Below are 17,022 nucleotides of genomic sequence, written 5' to 3' on the forward strand. Positions count from 1 at the left end.
AACAACTATAAGGCTGGAAAACTTTTAATTCTAAATACATCTATACTTCCAACCAATGGCCATTCATACCCGCAACGCCACTCCCCTTATCAAACTGAAATTTAGTACCGGAAGTAAGAAGGCTGGTTCAGTGTGATATATTCACGCCTGATCTTTTATATAGGACGCCATCCAACTGACCATAAATTATTATCATAGAACAATTGAATGCAAGGGGTGAGACCGGCTTTACAAACCTAACTGGCATGTTTCCCCAGAATGAAAACAACAAATATGCCATTGATCTGTTTCCTGCATTGCGAGCGGCTGAGAATATTGTCCTGCTTGCTCATAAAAGCGATAATATTTTCACACTTAATTTTGCCCCAGTGATAGTTCGTTACATTTGTAAACGATAAGCCACTGACTGGAACAGCAGACAAATTTACGAACTTTGCAACATACCAAGCTATCAAAAACATTTCTAAAATAGATACCAACATTGGGCACTTTGAAAGGGTTGTTACTTCTCTGTAAACGGAGGTGCTTGTTTTATTTTCTGTGAGAAATGTCCCCGTTATTGCCTTACATATTATAGTGTACTAAAACTAAAGATTATTCTCATAGACTTGGCGAACATCTTTTGATGATTCGGCAGGTTTGAATACCAAACCTAAATGTAAATCGGCCAGCAGCCCGACTTTCGTTTTCCTTATTTTTTTACTCCTCCTCATTAGTGATACAGCACAAGTTGTTAAATGTCTCTATAAGAATGAAGCAACAAGACAACAAGTTTGGATACTGTGAATGTGATACTTCCGTGGAGATGTGGCCAACATAAAAGCTTCACAGGCAAGTGAAAAGTTAAATTACACAGTTATGCAGCTATATGCGTGGAGGCATCTTTGATAGAGGTTTTCGCTACATAGTATACTGGGTCAGTAATGATTAAGCAAAACAGACTTGATTATAATAAAGGCAACATTGTTGGGAAACTATAGCAAGAATCAATAGTGCTTCTGTGTGCGGCTGGCCTCCTCACTTTGCACGCGTGGCTGGACGAGAAGTCGGCTCCACAAAGAAAGCAGAACGAATCCTTTTATCTAATCCCGACACCAACCAACAAGTGCAAATCCGAGGCTTGGTCCTTATTGAATTCAACACTTTCGAAGTAGCTGTCGGGAAGCGCCACTTTGCTTCCAATATACCTACTCAAGTGCGCACTCTCTCGAGGGAAGCACAATAGGAGCATGACGAGGAACAAGGAAGAACAGAAGGTTGACGAGTCCAGTTACTTTTATTGCGATAGCAATTATATGGACACTCTCGGCTGGATATTGTTGCCGGCGTCGGCGAAGTAACAACTGAGACGCTTATTCACGTTCATCTGTACTTGAGAGTACGTTTCGTGCGTGATTTGTGCGTGAGAAACATGGGGAACGTTTCGATCTACTTTGCATTCTGCACGTGACCTTCTAATTTGTTTTTATCGCGTTCATTGCTCAGCCTTTGCAGCAAAGCTGTGATTTTTTTTTCCTATTGCAGGCGTTGGTGTGCTTTGAAACATATCGTTTGAAACATATGCAGAAGACACTGCAGTAGCCGTACTCAATGCTTACTTTGCTATACGACGGAATGTTTGCTTTGCGCTGGATCAAGGCCTGGTAATTTGACGTATCTATGATCTGTACTTTGGATGCGGTATAGAAGTTTGCGCGGCATTTTGTGCGGTGCGCATTCGAATTTCCCCTTTCCCGATTATATCCTTCATAAATGCCTTTACAACTTCACAGTATACCAGTTATTGAGAGCTTATATTATATAAGTTAGATTAACTTTCCGAATTGCGCTGTATATGACAGTGCGCAATAGAAAATTGTTCATCTCGCAGAGCTTTCGCCAGTCACGTTTATGTTTTATCTTTTGCGTTTCTGCTGATGGCCGACAATAAGAAGTGTCACGTTCCTTGTTCCACGCAATGCTGTATCGTCTTTTTTCTGAATAATCCACAGAAGTACCTGGTTTTCCCTATGCAAATCTGCTTCAGCCTAGCGCTTAAAAGACACGGCCATGGAGATAAAGAGGGGAGTAGGTCGGTTTTTGAAATGTAACTGCTGATTATAATGACCATACCATAGTGTATCTCGTTAAAACATATTCGTGGAAAGATGTTGAATTGAACGGCTTAACTTTGAAACTGCTTTCCTACAATTTCAGCGCACACCTTACAAAGCGCAACAAAACGACTGCTGGCTAGACAGCACTATAAGGCCCGTCCGCCAGCACAACATCGCTTCTTACAGAGCGAGGCGCGCACACACAGCATCAAGCCTCGATCACTGTTTGAAACGTTCAACACACAGACGAGGCCATCGTTCACTGGTACATTCGGCTAGGATACATTCAGTCGGTCGCATTGTTATTTGCCTGGTCTTCTTTCGAAAGTTCTTCGGGTGGTTCCCCAAGATCGGCACCAGCAGCAGCTTCCGACGAGGCAGCAACGGAACCATCATCTGGCTGGTTATCTCGGCTGCTCTCATTCTCCACCTTGGCGTCACCCGCGACCTCGGCCACCTTTCCGTCTTCGGTGGGCTCTGAGGCCAACGTCGTCTCAACCGGCGCTTCGACGACGGACACCCGGTCAGTGATGTCCTCGTCTTCGCTGTCGCCGAACTCGCGCGGCGGCTCGTCCGGTGAGTCGATGACCACGGTCACCGTTTGCTGGTGCGGTGGCGTCGGTGGTCTCAAAGGCTTCGCCGCGGGCGCAGTGTCTTCTGCAACCTGCGAGAGTTTCGGGCACCACAGATTTGCGGAGAGCACAACGTACGCCGACTTGAGAGATTCGTCACAATCGCGCAAAAATTTTTTAATTCAGCCTTTTATATGAAACTCTCAGTTTTCAAGCAACACTTTTTATCGTCTCTGCGTCGTACTTACAGTATGTAGGCATCAGAAAGACCCGACTACCACGTTGCGAACGTGCAGTGACATATTTGGTGCATGCGTCAAACTAAAACAGTGCGGACACGTTTGGAAGGAGGCTAACACGAAAACTGATGATAATGTCGACAAGGGCAGCTAATCAACACCATGAGTGAAATTAGGCACGGCGTCCACATCGAAAGGTGAAAAGCATACATTAGTTTGGTCTTTTCGTCGTAGCCACGATGTTATAAGTAAAATTGTTTTGACCACCGTGCCAGCAAACATGGGGTAATCACTCCCTGTTAAAAAAGCTAAGAGTACACCTCTAAATATTTCAGGAAAACAAAATTCGAGAGTGATGGGCGTAAGCCATCTCTTACACAGCGCAGGCACTCAAGACGTACTGGTTGGTTATAATATAAATTACATCTAACAGGCAGCCATGCCAAGGGAAGAACAGAGGATGTCATCAAAAGTATTTTTATTGTAAATGTGAACAAAGAAAGGTGGCTAAAAATATAACCTGCCATGGGCAGGAAACGAGCCTGCAACCTTAGAATAACGCGTCCGTTGCTCAACCAATTGAGCTCCCACGGCGGCTATCCCCCCGTCCACTTTATGCTGTATTTATCAGTCCTAAACATGGGAGCGTCCGTCAGCGCCACCAGTAGCCATGACTGTGAGCGTGGAACACTATTATCTGCCTGTTTCGCTCCACGTGGCACGTGAACTTTTCACGAGCTGGCAACTGACCAATAATCCCTCGTATACTGCCTGAAGGCACCAACACTGCCAGCAAGAGACCCCGCTATGAATGAAGGAAAGAGGTGTACTATTAAGGGCTCGTTTTCATTTGCTAGACACAATACTAATCAGATCTAACAGACAATCATGCCAAGGAAAGTATGCGGGATGATATTAAAAGTATTCGTAACGGAAATTGCAAACACTTCTAATAACATTCCTTGAGCTTTCCTTTGGTCTGGCCGCAGTGGTCTAGTGGGTACCCGGCTGCTGACCCACAAGTCACGGGATCGAATCCCAGCTGCGGTGACTGCATTTTCGATGCAGGCGAAAAAAAAATGCTGTAGGCCCAATTGCTACGATTTGGGTGCACATCAAAGAACTCCAGGGAATCGAAATTTCCGAAGTCCTTCGCTACGGCGTTTCTCATAATAATATGGTGGTTTTGGGAGGTTGAACCACACATATATATTATTTCATTTTCCTTAGCGTAAATAACAAATAATTCAAATAACGCAAGTGATTTAAGAAAAGGAAAGAAGACAACCACTCGTTTGTAGCACGAAGTCACAAGGAAATCCGCAATGACTTTTCAGAAAGAAAAGCCTCTTGTTGGCGAAAAATTTGTCCTGGCCTGGGGTGTTCATGTGCATCGAGACTCTCAGTTGTCAATGAATTCGCTCTCGCGCTGACAATTGCTAGCTTACTGGTTAGCTCAATAGGTAGAGAGACCAAGGTGCACCCCGGAAAAGCGTTGGTTCCGAGTGCGAACCCCGAACCCGGACAAAATCTTCGGCAACTAACATTATTTTTTTTCTTTCTGAGAAGTCTATAGAGATTTTCTTGTGGCTTCGTGCCTACAAACGGGTGGTTGTGTCATTTCCTTTGCTTAACTTCTAATAACATCTCCTATACCCTCCTTGGCATGGTTGTCTGTTACATTTAATTAATATTGCGCCTAAATAGAAAACAAGCCCTTAAGTACATAAACTGATGGGCCACAATTGTTTCATGATATTTTATGGCAGGGCAGACCAAATGAGGTACTGAAGAAAAAACTTACAGAGGCGTCCGCAGCCGCTGGACTTTCCGGGCTAGACACCAGCGGAGCGTAAGTGGCTGCCTCGGCGAGGCCTTCCCGAGCAGCACAAAATGAAAGACCACCTCCACTGTTAGCTCATGCAGACACATATCTCTGGCTTACAGAGAATGAGCGCCACACAAACATGGCATCCTCTGTGTACGTTACAACTGCAGATGGAAGAGAGCAGGCGCTGGGATGTTGTACAGGCTACGTTTCACTGGGGCTGCTATGAAGGACAGCTCAACGGGTGCAGTTTTGATGAGTTCATTATGGCTGCGCACATTGCACTTGAAAGGGGCGGAACTTCGACTCGGACGCGCGTGTTTGGCGTTATACGGGCACAGGAAAGACTGATGTTTGCATGGACAACTAAAAATCACAATTTAACTTTAGGCACATATAATGAATAATAATTATTTTGACACATATAAGGCAGCTTAATGCTTTTTACAAAACCAACATTGTTTCTTGTAATTCGGCTTCACTAGCATCGTTCATATATCGTATGTACCCTCATGATTTGGTATGCAGCCCTTACCGTGTAGTGCTTAAGGATGTACAACTAATATGGAAAGCAACAAAATTAAGGTGGGCGAGAAAAATGGAGCAAACAGGAATGACTTTGCGCCGCTTTGCGTATAAGGCTTCCCGAAAAACGCCGAAAAACGCCTTGCATTATTTATCGTCTGTGGTACATCAACAGTGATGCCTCTTCAACTTGCTCAAAACATGTTTTCACATGAACAACATAATTGAAGTAAGCACAGTCGAAGTAAAGCCACTGGTGTTCTATTTCTTTCACAAACGGTATTTTGACTAGAGAATCAATGCTTTGTTTATGCCGCGCAATTCGGGATTGTGATGTGTTAAACCTTGCGCCAAAGTTAAAAACCTTTTCAGGCTTCACGAGCTCAACAGCTTCAATTTGTAAATCTCAAGGCTTGCCTCAATATGATCACCTAAAGAGTAAATTACTGCACTTTGTTGTTTTAATTATATTTACGAGATGGCAATCGAACTGTACGTCAGTAACCAGGACGTGCATGCGCATCCCTGTCTTAGAATCGAACCCGGGACCAAGGCCTACACGGGGGCGGTAGCTCTCCCTACTTATCAAAGTGGACGATTGGGCCAGTTGACAATTCACGGCTGATGTATACTGCGCAGTAGAAAGCAGACGAGGACAAGCGTAGACGATCATTTATTTTTGACATACAAGATATATATCAGTGAAACAGGAAAAGAGAAGTTGCCTGCTCAAAAAATACTGTTTTTTAACAGCTAACTTTTTTCCGGTTTTACCGATATTTATGTCTTATGGGTAAAATAAACAAAATTGGTGTCGCGAGGATACGCTAATCGACAGAACAATGCCTCCAAGGCTCGGGTACGATCCCTCGTTTAGGTAAATGTTTTCATTCAGTTTGGAAGATTTATGTTTAAAAAATCCATGTTGATTTTCCCGTAGCCTTGCGCTACACTTCCCAATTGGTTTCCGATTTTTTTTTTCCGGAGATGTAGTATTCCTCGAGCACTGTCGTGGAGCTTCAGCGCAACGCTAAAAATATTGCTATCAATGCTTCACGCACTAGGTAAAATTGACAGATTAAAAAAAAAAACGAATTCAGTAACAATTGTTCAAGTAATGTTGGCCTCATTAGAAGTGTTATCTGCCACAGGCAATTATTGAAAAGTTCTGCCGTGATCACGAAACAAACACACTCAAGCGCACAGGTGATTCGATCTCGAAACTCCCTTTTCGAAAATTGAAAGGGCGGCAATGCGTGCATTGAATTGGTCCTGTTCGGCAACACATTAAATTGTGCATCGTGGGTTGAAAGCTGGAGAACGGTGTAATGCCTTTATCTACGAAGAACATTCACAGCCTAGAAGCAATATGTCTCATCAATCACAATTTCAACGAGAAATTGAGATCGCAAAGATGGTCGCTGCAAATCAAAAGATCACATAGGAAGATGCCAAAACGTGCGTGGCGCCAGCAAGCGCTTTGCGGCCCTTCTAAGTCACCATGCTACAAGCATTTGCACGACCAAGCAAGCAAGAATTCTCCCTGGTCATGTCCAACGGGCAGTATACACTTCTACTTTGCAAGCACAGCGCACGACACACAACATACATGTTGAACAAAAGCAAAAACTGCGATGCGAAGCAATCTCCGAGCAGAAAGAGAGCAAATCTATGGGCTCGTATTACCAAGGTTGTATGCAGTCCTATTGACTGTACCTCGTGCTGAAAGAAACATATTTATTAACAAGGTATGTCGAGGCCCGTGGGTATCCGTGCAGTCAGCGAAACGTAGTGTGAAATGTGCTTAACCTTTCGGAAACCGGGATGGAACAGCTTCAAGTAAATGGTGACTACTCCATGTCTCCTAGCCGTCTCCTTCTTTAACTGCTTACTTATGCCAGCAAAGGATTGAACGCATTTGCCTTGTTTCTGTGCAATGATGAAGTCTATAATTTACCGTATTATTAGCAGCCTACGCTTACAACGCATTCTCTTTGATAAAACTTCCTGTCTTTCCTCTTCGTTTTTCTCTCTGTAATTAGCAGACTAAGGCAAATGTTTGCTTCTGCGAAATATCGTTACATTGACTGCATAATTAACAATATTGCTCTATGCGAATGCAACCAATTGTGTAGATCTTGCTTCTGCCTCCCTGCCACTGCGGCATACGTGAATATTTTTACTCGAAATACAGATGTACACATTGAAGATGGTACACTCGACTTTGCACTTGACGCAAAGAAGCGACTGATTTTCCATTAGTCAAAAAGGATAACGCTTCCTTATGCTCGACATTCACAAGATATTAGGGGCGAAGCTCCTTATGGCGTGACTTGTGCGTCCGTCGTTAATGCGTAACAACCGGTGGCACATATCCGAAAAAGCGGTTCTTAGAATGTCCACTGGATGACGGTACTTGTATATGATTAATACATGATGAAAAGATGCGAGATGGCGGTACTTGGAGTATTGACCATATATAGACGAACGGACAGATGGACATACAGATGGACAGACTGACGGCCACACGGACGGACGGATGGACAGACGGAAGGACGGCCGCACGAACAGACGCACGGATGGGCGGAGGGACAGACAGACAGACGAACGAACGGACGGATGGTCTGAAGGACGGACGTACGACGGGTGCACGGACGGACGCACCGACGGTCACACGGATGGACGGACACGCGGGCGGACGTACAGACGGACGCATGGGCTTACGGAAGCACAGATGGACTGACGAACGCTTCGCCCCACTAATCATCATTCAATCCGTAAATATGCTGCGATTTTTTTTTTACGGTAGAACCTCACTTGCGTTTTTACAGCCGATCACAACGACATACATCGGTTTTATTTTCCAAGACGCTGAGAAATATATATTCAGGTAGCCATAACTTGGACGCTTTGAATAAGACTTGTAAAATGCTGAAAGCAGGAAAAGCAAACAGGAGCGCTTCCGGTATTCAATTGTGTAGCAAATGGAATTGCATCATCATGCTTTCTTGCACACTTGTAAACGCCTTTCTTTGCTTGGGTTTAATTACTAGCAAGTGTCATTTGTTATTGCCCAATAGCTTCTTCCGATTTTCTTTTTCTTTCCACTCCCCTGAGTGTAGAGTAGCAAACCGGATGTTACAAATTGGGTTGACCTCTCTGTCTTTCTTTCATTTTAATATCTCTTTCTCTCTATATAGGCATTCAGATTGCTATAGGCGAGAATTTAAGCGCTACGAGAAACAGAAAGAACTATCTTTTGTCAGTGAGTAATATCCGACTCATCCGCGTTGTTCCAGTTTCAATAGTGCACAGTATGACACAAGCTGTACGATCCTCGCACTTGAAAAATCTGATCTCTCGCAAGTTACGCGTGCGAAATATCGCCAATGTCCTGCAGTCTCCTATGTACCTTGCCTCCGCTGACAACACGGAGAGGAGCACAGGGGCACCAAGTCTGTCCCGTACATTTACGCAGGCGTCTAGTCAATGCGCAACCTGTCTAGTCAATGCCCAAAGCGCAGGGTTATGACCAAGCATGCTTCTGGCGACAATGGCCGCCGAGGAACCTCAATGTTCTTTATATAAGGAACTGCTTCACATTTCCACCATTTGGCGACACCTGTACGTGGTGCCATCTCTCGGCGACAGGACCGTGTCCTGCAATAGCTGAATTCAAAGTGTGCGGAAACAAAAATCAATTCCGAAAAAAAAAAGCTCGTTCTCAAGAACGATTCGTGCTTATACGAGCAGAGACCCACCGGTGTATTCTGGTCAAATTGCAGTATCGCACTACAAAGACTATGGCCTTCTAATACAATTGAGCACCTACCACTGGAAACACGTGGAGCCCCGTTGTAAAATATTGATCACTCTGAGAAGCCACGTGCTTTGTAGCACGGCACTGTATTTTTACCATACTGTTTCAGTGGGTCTCAGCTGCATAAAACAGTGAGTCCTCATTTTCGCAACAAGCATTTCTCGTGAGACATGTCTTCTTTTTTTTTCACGGGTGCTCAGCTGCTGACACGAAGGTCTTGGGTTCGATCCCGGCCGCGGCAGCCGCATTGTGATGGAGGCCAAATGGTATACAGGGCCTTGTACTGTGCGATGTCCATGAACGTCATGGTATACAGGGCCTTGTACTGTGCGATGTCCATGAACGTCATGGTATACAGGGCCTTATACTGTGTGATGTCCATGAACGTCATGGTATACAGGGCCTTGTACTGTGCGATGTCCATGAACGTCATGGTATACAGGGCCTTGTACTGTGCGATGTCCATGAACGTCATGGTATACAGGGCTTTGCACTGTGCGATGTCCATGAACGTCATGGTATACAGGGCCTTGTACTGTGTGATGTCCATGAACGTCATGGTATACAGGGCCTTGTACTGTGCGATGTCCATGAACGTCATGGTATACAGGGCCTTGTACTGTGCGATGTCCATGAACGTCAAACACGACATGGTGAAAATTTCCCCAGCCCTCCATTATGGCATCTCTCATAATCATATGGTGTTTTCGGAACCTGAAACACCAGATAATATTAGTGTCTGCTTTTGTCGCCTATTTTCCCATTAAGTTTAGACAGGCCCCCGTCGTTTACGACGAGAGATGGCGTCACGTGCACGTGCCCCCAAATGCTGGCCACGTCCCACTTTCATTCCCGGAAAGCCAGAGACCAAAGGCGAGCCATCGTGAGAGGCACGCCATCACTTCATTCCCATTGTTGCTTCCACTGAGAAGCTCTTTTTTCTTTCTTCTGACTCTACAAACGGGGGTGTGAAGAACACGCCTGTAGGAATGAGCATGGCGGAGAAAGCACCGTGATTTCCAACTCGAGACTTACCAGCGACGTCATGGTCGCTCGTCTCGCTCTCGGACCCCGAGAACTGACTCTGGTAGTGGGCCTGCTGCGGTGTCGGCAGCTCCAGTTGGAAATCAGGATCGTTATAAAGTACAGAGACGGCTACAAAAGATTGAATAAAAGGCCACTGTGGTGGTCCTCGAGCCAAACGCAAGCAAGCAGGCAGCAGAAACCAACGCATTCGGTGCGGAAGCTTTCGTCCATGGTGGGCCACGATTACGACGCTGTTGTGGTGTGTGGCAGGGGATGTGGAACAGCTGTTAATGCCAATAGACGCACAAAAGTGCCGCATGAGTTTCGCATTACGCTGTGGTGCGTACTGCATGTTAGAGGCATGTATATAATATCAGAGCCAAGTGAAATTCATGAAAATTTAATACTTAAGTCCTTTGCACGCTGGACATTTGCGCAAATATACCTAAACCAAACTAAACCTTATTTTGTTGTTAGGCTCACCAGCAATGTTAGATCATGCAATAAATTTGTTTTTTGATTCCAAGGTGCAATCTTGATGTGCACTCGTATTCTTTTTACTTCCACGAACGATAAAGGAGTGGATACAGTTGCCAGCATCTGTAATGAATTTTAAGAGCATCGAAAGCTTTGGAGAGAGCATTAAACATATATCTTAACATTGAGTATTGCTAGTAATGTACGTGCATTGCATGTTCTTTGGAAATACATCCTGTTGGTACTTCATATTGCACACTATACGGCCATCACAAAATATATATGTGCGTTTTTCCACAGTGTTTTTAAAATATTTTTTTGCTCTGAAAAGATGTACTTTTTAGATCCGTCTTCATGATAATACGTTGTACTTGTTTTTGTTTCATGTTAAGGTTCATTCTACCCAACTTGTTACAGCTATGATGGCCAACAGTATTTGGAAATAAAAAAATAAATCAGAAAGAAAGAAAGAAGACACTACCTTTCTGTATTCGGCATATACTTGGACACTTAGTCCAATATTTTTTGCACTTGTACATACCGAAAACAAGGTTCATATGATTTCATCATCAGTGATTTTGCTGTACCGTATAGCTCACTCTTGTGTCCATGTTTTAACTTTAGTATTGTTTTTGTTTTCAGAATTGACTGATGTAGTATGTGAACTAAAAGCACTAGTATGACAGCTACTCATCCTTTTGGAACAATGCACATTTTGCATGTTGCGTAATCTCGACGTGCATGTTCATGTAGCCAGACACAGAATAATTCACCAATGTCTGACTCACTTGAGGACATGCGCCATCTAAAAAAGGCTGCTGTAGGCTCGCGTGCTCAAATTTGGGTGCACTTAAAGAACCCCAAATGGGCTAAATTTCCGGAGCCCTCCACTACGGCGTCTCTCATATGCATGTAGTGATTTCGGGCCGTTAAACCCCACATATCAATCAATCATCTTAAGAAGGCCCAACAGCACATACGCCTTCGAAGGATATTTGCGCAAGTTGTAGATATATAGTACGCTTCAAGCATGTCTGCGTTTCAAAGCACCACAAAGCTACGTGCTCGTGGCCACACTGTGACGAGCTATGAATGTGCACTCCACTGCTATGCTACATGAAGGCCGGACTGGAGGAGGGGCACGCGTGCACTCTCTTACGGCAGGCGCTTCGTGTCTGGTTCCCACCTTTCACCGTAGCAAGTTCATGGCAATCCAGCCTTACCTTCGCTAGGGTGCCTCGATGCGCGCGCGCCCCCGAGTGGAGGAGCGGGTATTGAGGCACCCTAACCCTCGCTAGGGTGACTCGATGCGTGCGCCCTCGTTGGAGCGAGCATCAAGGCACTCTAGTTGATGATGATGATGATATGATGGCGGTCAGACCCTTTGCAACGGGGGAACACACTCAGTGCCCTGGCCTAAAAAAGAAGAAAAAGGACCCACACTCTTTGACGACACAGGCAGGAGACGCGCACACGGTGGTCTAGGTCCTCAGTCCACCCCACCACTCAGTAAGCTGCCTTTTCGTGGCTGCAACCGCATACAATCCCCCTCCTCCCCATTGTCGCTGCTTCCAAATTCATAGTGAGCTAGCTCAAGCGCCCCCTCTTAGCAATCGCTGCAACGAGCTGTGAAGAATTTGCCCTGTTGTGTTCTGTTCTCTACGCAGGCCATAGGAGAGTGCGCGCGTGCCACTTCTCTAGTCCGGCTGTGGCTACATCTGCCATGACATAACACTGTTGTAGATACCGTTATTCCATAATGAGCAAGCGCTGCTTGCGCCATGCAAAGGAATAACGAAACAGAAAAGAATTTTCTACAAGGGCGCATAACCAGCACTAAAAAAAGAAGACTCAGAAAATGTGCAACACAGAAAATTTGAAAGCGTGACTAAAATCTAAAGCGGGAGTGGCCAATATTGAAAAGAAAAAGAGCATCCGACATAGCTGAGGCGTCGGTCACCTGGCTCTGCCGACTGCTCTGCTTCTCCACTCTGCTCTTGGTCTGGCGTTGGCTGCGTGAGTATGACTTGAGACGGCGCAACGAGGAATGAGGGCTTCGGTGGCGTGAATGCTGGAGGTGGCGGCACAGTGTCCATACTCGGGTCCTCCTGGATGCCGACAAGATATTTTTCGCACCTCCAATCGTAGTAAGTAGCATGCTATTTAACTTCCATACGATTAGAAAGAGCATTGATGCGTAAATAAATTGGGGCAGCTACGCACTAAGGACGCTAAGGCTACGGGAACAGCGGCCTGGTCCTCCTCCTTTTCCTCATTCTCACCCTACTTTATTTTCCAACCCCTTGATAGTCTGCTGCAGTGCATATATATATACGATGCAGTTAATCTACATATATGAACTCTGAAGAAATAAAAAAAGCCGCCCACGCTGGGCGCCGAGCTTGTCGCGATGCGCCCATGCGTGCTAATCTCCCACGCGTACTTCGCCCCGCAAAAGTGGGAGGGTTAGCTGCTTGTGTGCGCGCGCTTATCCTTTGGTGGGGAGAATCATGCGCTTTCGACTTCCACCGCATTGATTTCGTCAGTTGCCGGGCCCTCAAAGGTCACTTCGGTTGCTGCACAAATCCCTTTATTAAAAAGAACACGCTTTTTATACACAGCGAGGTATAACAAGTGAGACACTTGTTGATTTGCACTCATCTGTACCTGTGACTATGTTTCGCGGGTCGTTTTTGTTTGAACTGCATTTTACGTGTTGAGCGATAAGCGTTGTTAGCTCGCTGTCATCTTTGTGTGTTGTTTTCGTGTGTCATTTGTGCGTGAGACGCGCGTTGCACGTTTCGATCTGCTTGTCGTTCTCGGCGTAACATTCCAAGTTCTTGCTATCACATTCATCCCTTCGCTGAACTGTGCAATTCGTTTCTAGACGAAAAAATCAGATGCCTCACAAAACGCGAAACTTAATTCAACATTTTTGTCCCACGTCTACGGCGTCGAGTGATCGGGAAGATCATGACGTGATGATGACTATAGCATATATGACGTCAGACATCGTGAAAAATTGAGACATCATCAAAATGTCACGTGACTGGACGTGATAACGTCATCGCATGACATCATTGCTTGGTAAAAGGTGGTCTCATTATGGAGGCAACGCAATATCAGTTTCGCATGGTCGCCAGTTTTGGAGGCAGTGCAAACCTCGTTAGGTGGAGCAAGTTTGCTATGGGTGGTGTTAATGGTGTCGGGCGTGGGTGTCGGCAAAAAGAGCACTTACTTACTAGTGCTCTACCACTCCCCAAGCCGTAATGCTATAGACAGGTTTGCACGCACAGCAAAATCCTGCTGACAGTCGTGGACACGCAGGGTACGATCTACTGTACATCGACTGAGAAGTAAAAGAAGATGGCCTTCGCCATCGAGTCATCTTAGGTGAATGAATAGGAAACCATGTGACTTTTTAATGAAGTATGTAGGGCTCTCGCCTTGATAAATTCGCATAGGTTAATACACGGCATCCTTCAGGTACAAAATCCCAGCCCCGTAATCAGAGTTAGTGAGGACACAAACATCCTAACAAAACAAAGGTGAAACTTAGCTGCGGCATCACAAAGAAAAAAGTCACAGCATTGCCGCAAAGTCGAAGTAATGAATGTGATAGCAACAAATTGGAAGGTCACGCGCAGAATGGCAAGCAGATCGCAACGTGCCCCACGTTGTTCACGCACAAATCACGCACGAAACGTACTCACAGATACAGATGAACGCGAATAAGCGTCTCAGTTGTTACTTCGCTGTGTTTGAAAAGCACGCCCTTTTCGCAAACGGAGGCTGTGTAACGATTGCAGTGACATTGGTGCGCCCGGCAACTGCAACAAAATTGTTCAGGTGAAATTCAAAGGCTAGCCAGGACGTACGATTCTCCCCACTGCAAGCTAAGGGCGCGCGGTCGAGCGTATATTCCCTTATTCTCTACGTGAGCGAAAGTATGCGTGAGAGATGAGAGCCACCGAGCACTCACTGTGCCATCTTGCCGATAATACTAAAAACGCGACAGTCCCCCCCCCCCCCCGAGATGCCTGCCAACAGCAGTAAGCTTGCCGTTTGAACTCTCAAGGTGGTACCCCTCGGCGGCTAAGTGGTTAACACCTCGCATTCATGACGTGGAGGTCACACGTTCAATTTCGCACGCCGAAGTCTTTTTTTTTCGTTTTTTTTTCTTTTTTGCGTTTTATATATAAATATATGTATACATATACAGTTCATAACATCGGCGCCCACGTCGACGCCGACGTCCACGCCGGCGGCGAAATCCAGCCGAGAGTGTCCGTATAATTGCTATCGCAATAAAATCGAAGTCCTGCACTAGCGCCGAGCAATGAACCAAACGTCCGGTGAATTTCGCTTATTATCGCGATTGAAGAACTGAGCAAGTGTCCGCCGTTTTCTTTCTTCTTGGGCCCAATTGTGTGATCATTACGGTTACTTGGGACGAACAATGCAGTCTAGTTTGCGTGCATGGAGGTCTGAGTGGTCAGACGGAGCTGTTCGTTCACAACAGCCGCAGCTTACACCAGCCAAGACACGGCGCACGATGAAAGCAGGCAAAAGTGGGAAAGCGTCATCTACTCTTCCCGCCGGCGCTCCGCTCTCCCATAATGCCCCAACGGCAATACACCGAGGGAAGGCGCGCCACTGCGGTTTCTGGAGAGGTGAATCGACAGTTGTTCGCGTTCGTCCTGTGTGTACTTGTGCGTTTGTTTCGTGCACTTTCTTTACGTTTGAGCAACGCACTTTAAAGAGTAGAGCTGTGACGGTCGTGAGTGCGCACTCGAGCTCCGCGAGGAAATTTCATGCGTCTTTTCTGCTTGAGGTGTGCGCTGCAAGTTTCGAGATACGGGCCGTTTTTTGCGTGACGCTACCATTTGTTGCTGCAGCACTCATTCCTTCAACGTTGTGGTGAGAGAGTGCCTCAATTACATCTGCGAAGACACTCTTCACTTTCGTGTTAATCAGATTTTTATGATCGAGGGACCAGACATGTTTTCCCCACTTTCTCTATCTCATTCTTCCTGTTTCTTTATTTAACACCTACTTAAATTACGCCTAATTCGGTTTAATTAAAATAGGTTTACTAAAATTTATTATGCATCGCCTATATATGAGCTACTTAGTTACGCCTAATAGCTCGTATTAAATCCAGTACCCATAACTAGTTTCATTGAGCAAGAGTTAATTCAACTTGGCGTAATTAGGCTAAACTATGCTTAACTTGGTTTCGCGAGGTGCCTTGATAGCAAGGTGCCTTTTAATCCAAGCCACCGGCCTATCGAAACGCCTGAACCATTCCGTTGTTAAAATAATCACCGATCTTTTTTTTAAAACACGAATTGTTCATAACATGAAGGTGGATTGTGTCTTCTCAGTAGCAGCTACAGGTCGCTTGGACGCTGAGAAATTCAATTCGGACAATGTGTGTTACTATCAGGCCGGCATGGCATGCATACTCGGATGCACATGTACCGTCTTGAAATGCATTGTCTAACCCGCCAAGGTGGCTAAGGCACTCAGCAGCTGACCCGCAGGTCACAGGATCGAATTCCGGCAGCAGCTGCTGCGTTTTTGATGGAGGAGAAAAAGCTTGAGGCTCATGTGCTCAGATTTGGGTGCACGTTAAGGAACCCCAGGTGTTAAGAATTTCCGGAGCTCTCCATACGGCGTCTCTCATAATCAAATGATGGCTTTGGGACGTTAATTCTCAACATATATTATTACAAAATACAATGTCTCATTCGCACCGAACATTTTCTTTCGACTCCCCGGAGTGTTGCGACGCACCCAGATGCACGACTGTAAGTAGTCGTAGCGTGTGCCTATAACATGCGATAGCGGTGGGCATCCCGCTTGTCCAACAGGTCCAGCGAAGTCACACCGCCTACCACGAGAAGCACAACATGCCGCTGCAGGCTAAACAACATTATTTGCTTCACATGTTCACGCGGGATTCTACATGCTCAGTAGGTCTCAAAAATGTTTAACATGGCCATTTAATCAGCGAATTACCAAATGGAATACCTGTTTTCGCGGAATGGAGGTCCAAGTATTTTGTTATCATGGGAATAGCTCTCACGAATTTTCTTTGAAAAAGGCGGTGCAGGGGGGGGGGGGGGATGTCACGCGCTGTCCAAGTGGCAGCAACGGCTGACTGACCATCGGCGTCTGCGGCTCTCCAGTGATCTTGAGCGCCTCGACCATGAGGGAAGGGAAGATGCCGGTGCGGCCGTCCAGCTCTCCCTCCCACCAGCCGTCGTCGACTCCGTCGTGCACTACGGTGCGCAGAATGCGGATCACCTGGCCTTCCTCGAAGCCCAGTTCATCGTCGCACGTCGGTTCGTAGTCATAGATAGCGCGGCAATACGTGGCTGAAAAGAAAGGGACTGTAATGAATCAACGGCGCTGCGCAAAGGCAAGAAGGGCT

General features: G+C 45.9%; 1 protein-coding gene across 3 annotated transcripts in view; it reads right to left on the reverse strand.

Moving 5' to 3' along the window:
• Positions 1–1,898: 1,898 nt before the first annotated feature.
• The window catches only part of nwk (FCH and double SH3 domains nervous wreck), a 156,823-nt gene continuing 141,699 nt past the window's right edge, over positions 1,899–17,022 (reverse strand). The window contains exons 19-23 of one of the 3 annotated variants that reach the window (XM_075882255.1): positions 16,755–16,966; positions 12,544–12,691; positions 10,116–10,235; positions 4,712–4,782; positions 1,899–2,760 (exon numbers count right to left, since the gene is read on the reverse strand). In XM_075882255.1, coding sequence (XP_075738370.1) covers positions 2,383–2,760; positions 4,712–4,782; positions 10,116–10,235; positions 12,544–12,691; positions 16,755–16,966 — 929 coding nt within the window. In that variant the 3' untranslated portion in view covers positions 1,899–2,382. The remainder of the gene's footprint in view (positions 2,761–4,711; positions 4,783–10,115; positions 10,236–12,543; positions 12,692–16,754; positions 16,967–17,022) is intronic. The other 2 variants (XM_037429187.2, XM_037429181.2) reach the window with 2 other exon arrangements.

This window comes from Rhipicephalus microplus, chromosome 2, assembly GCF_043290135.1.
Source record: "Rhipicephalus microplus isolate Deutch F79 chromosome 2, USDA_Rmic, whole genome shotgun sequence".
NCBI lineage: Eukaryota > Metazoa > Arthropoda > Arachnida > Ixodida > Ixodidae > Rhipicephalus > Rhipicephalus microplus.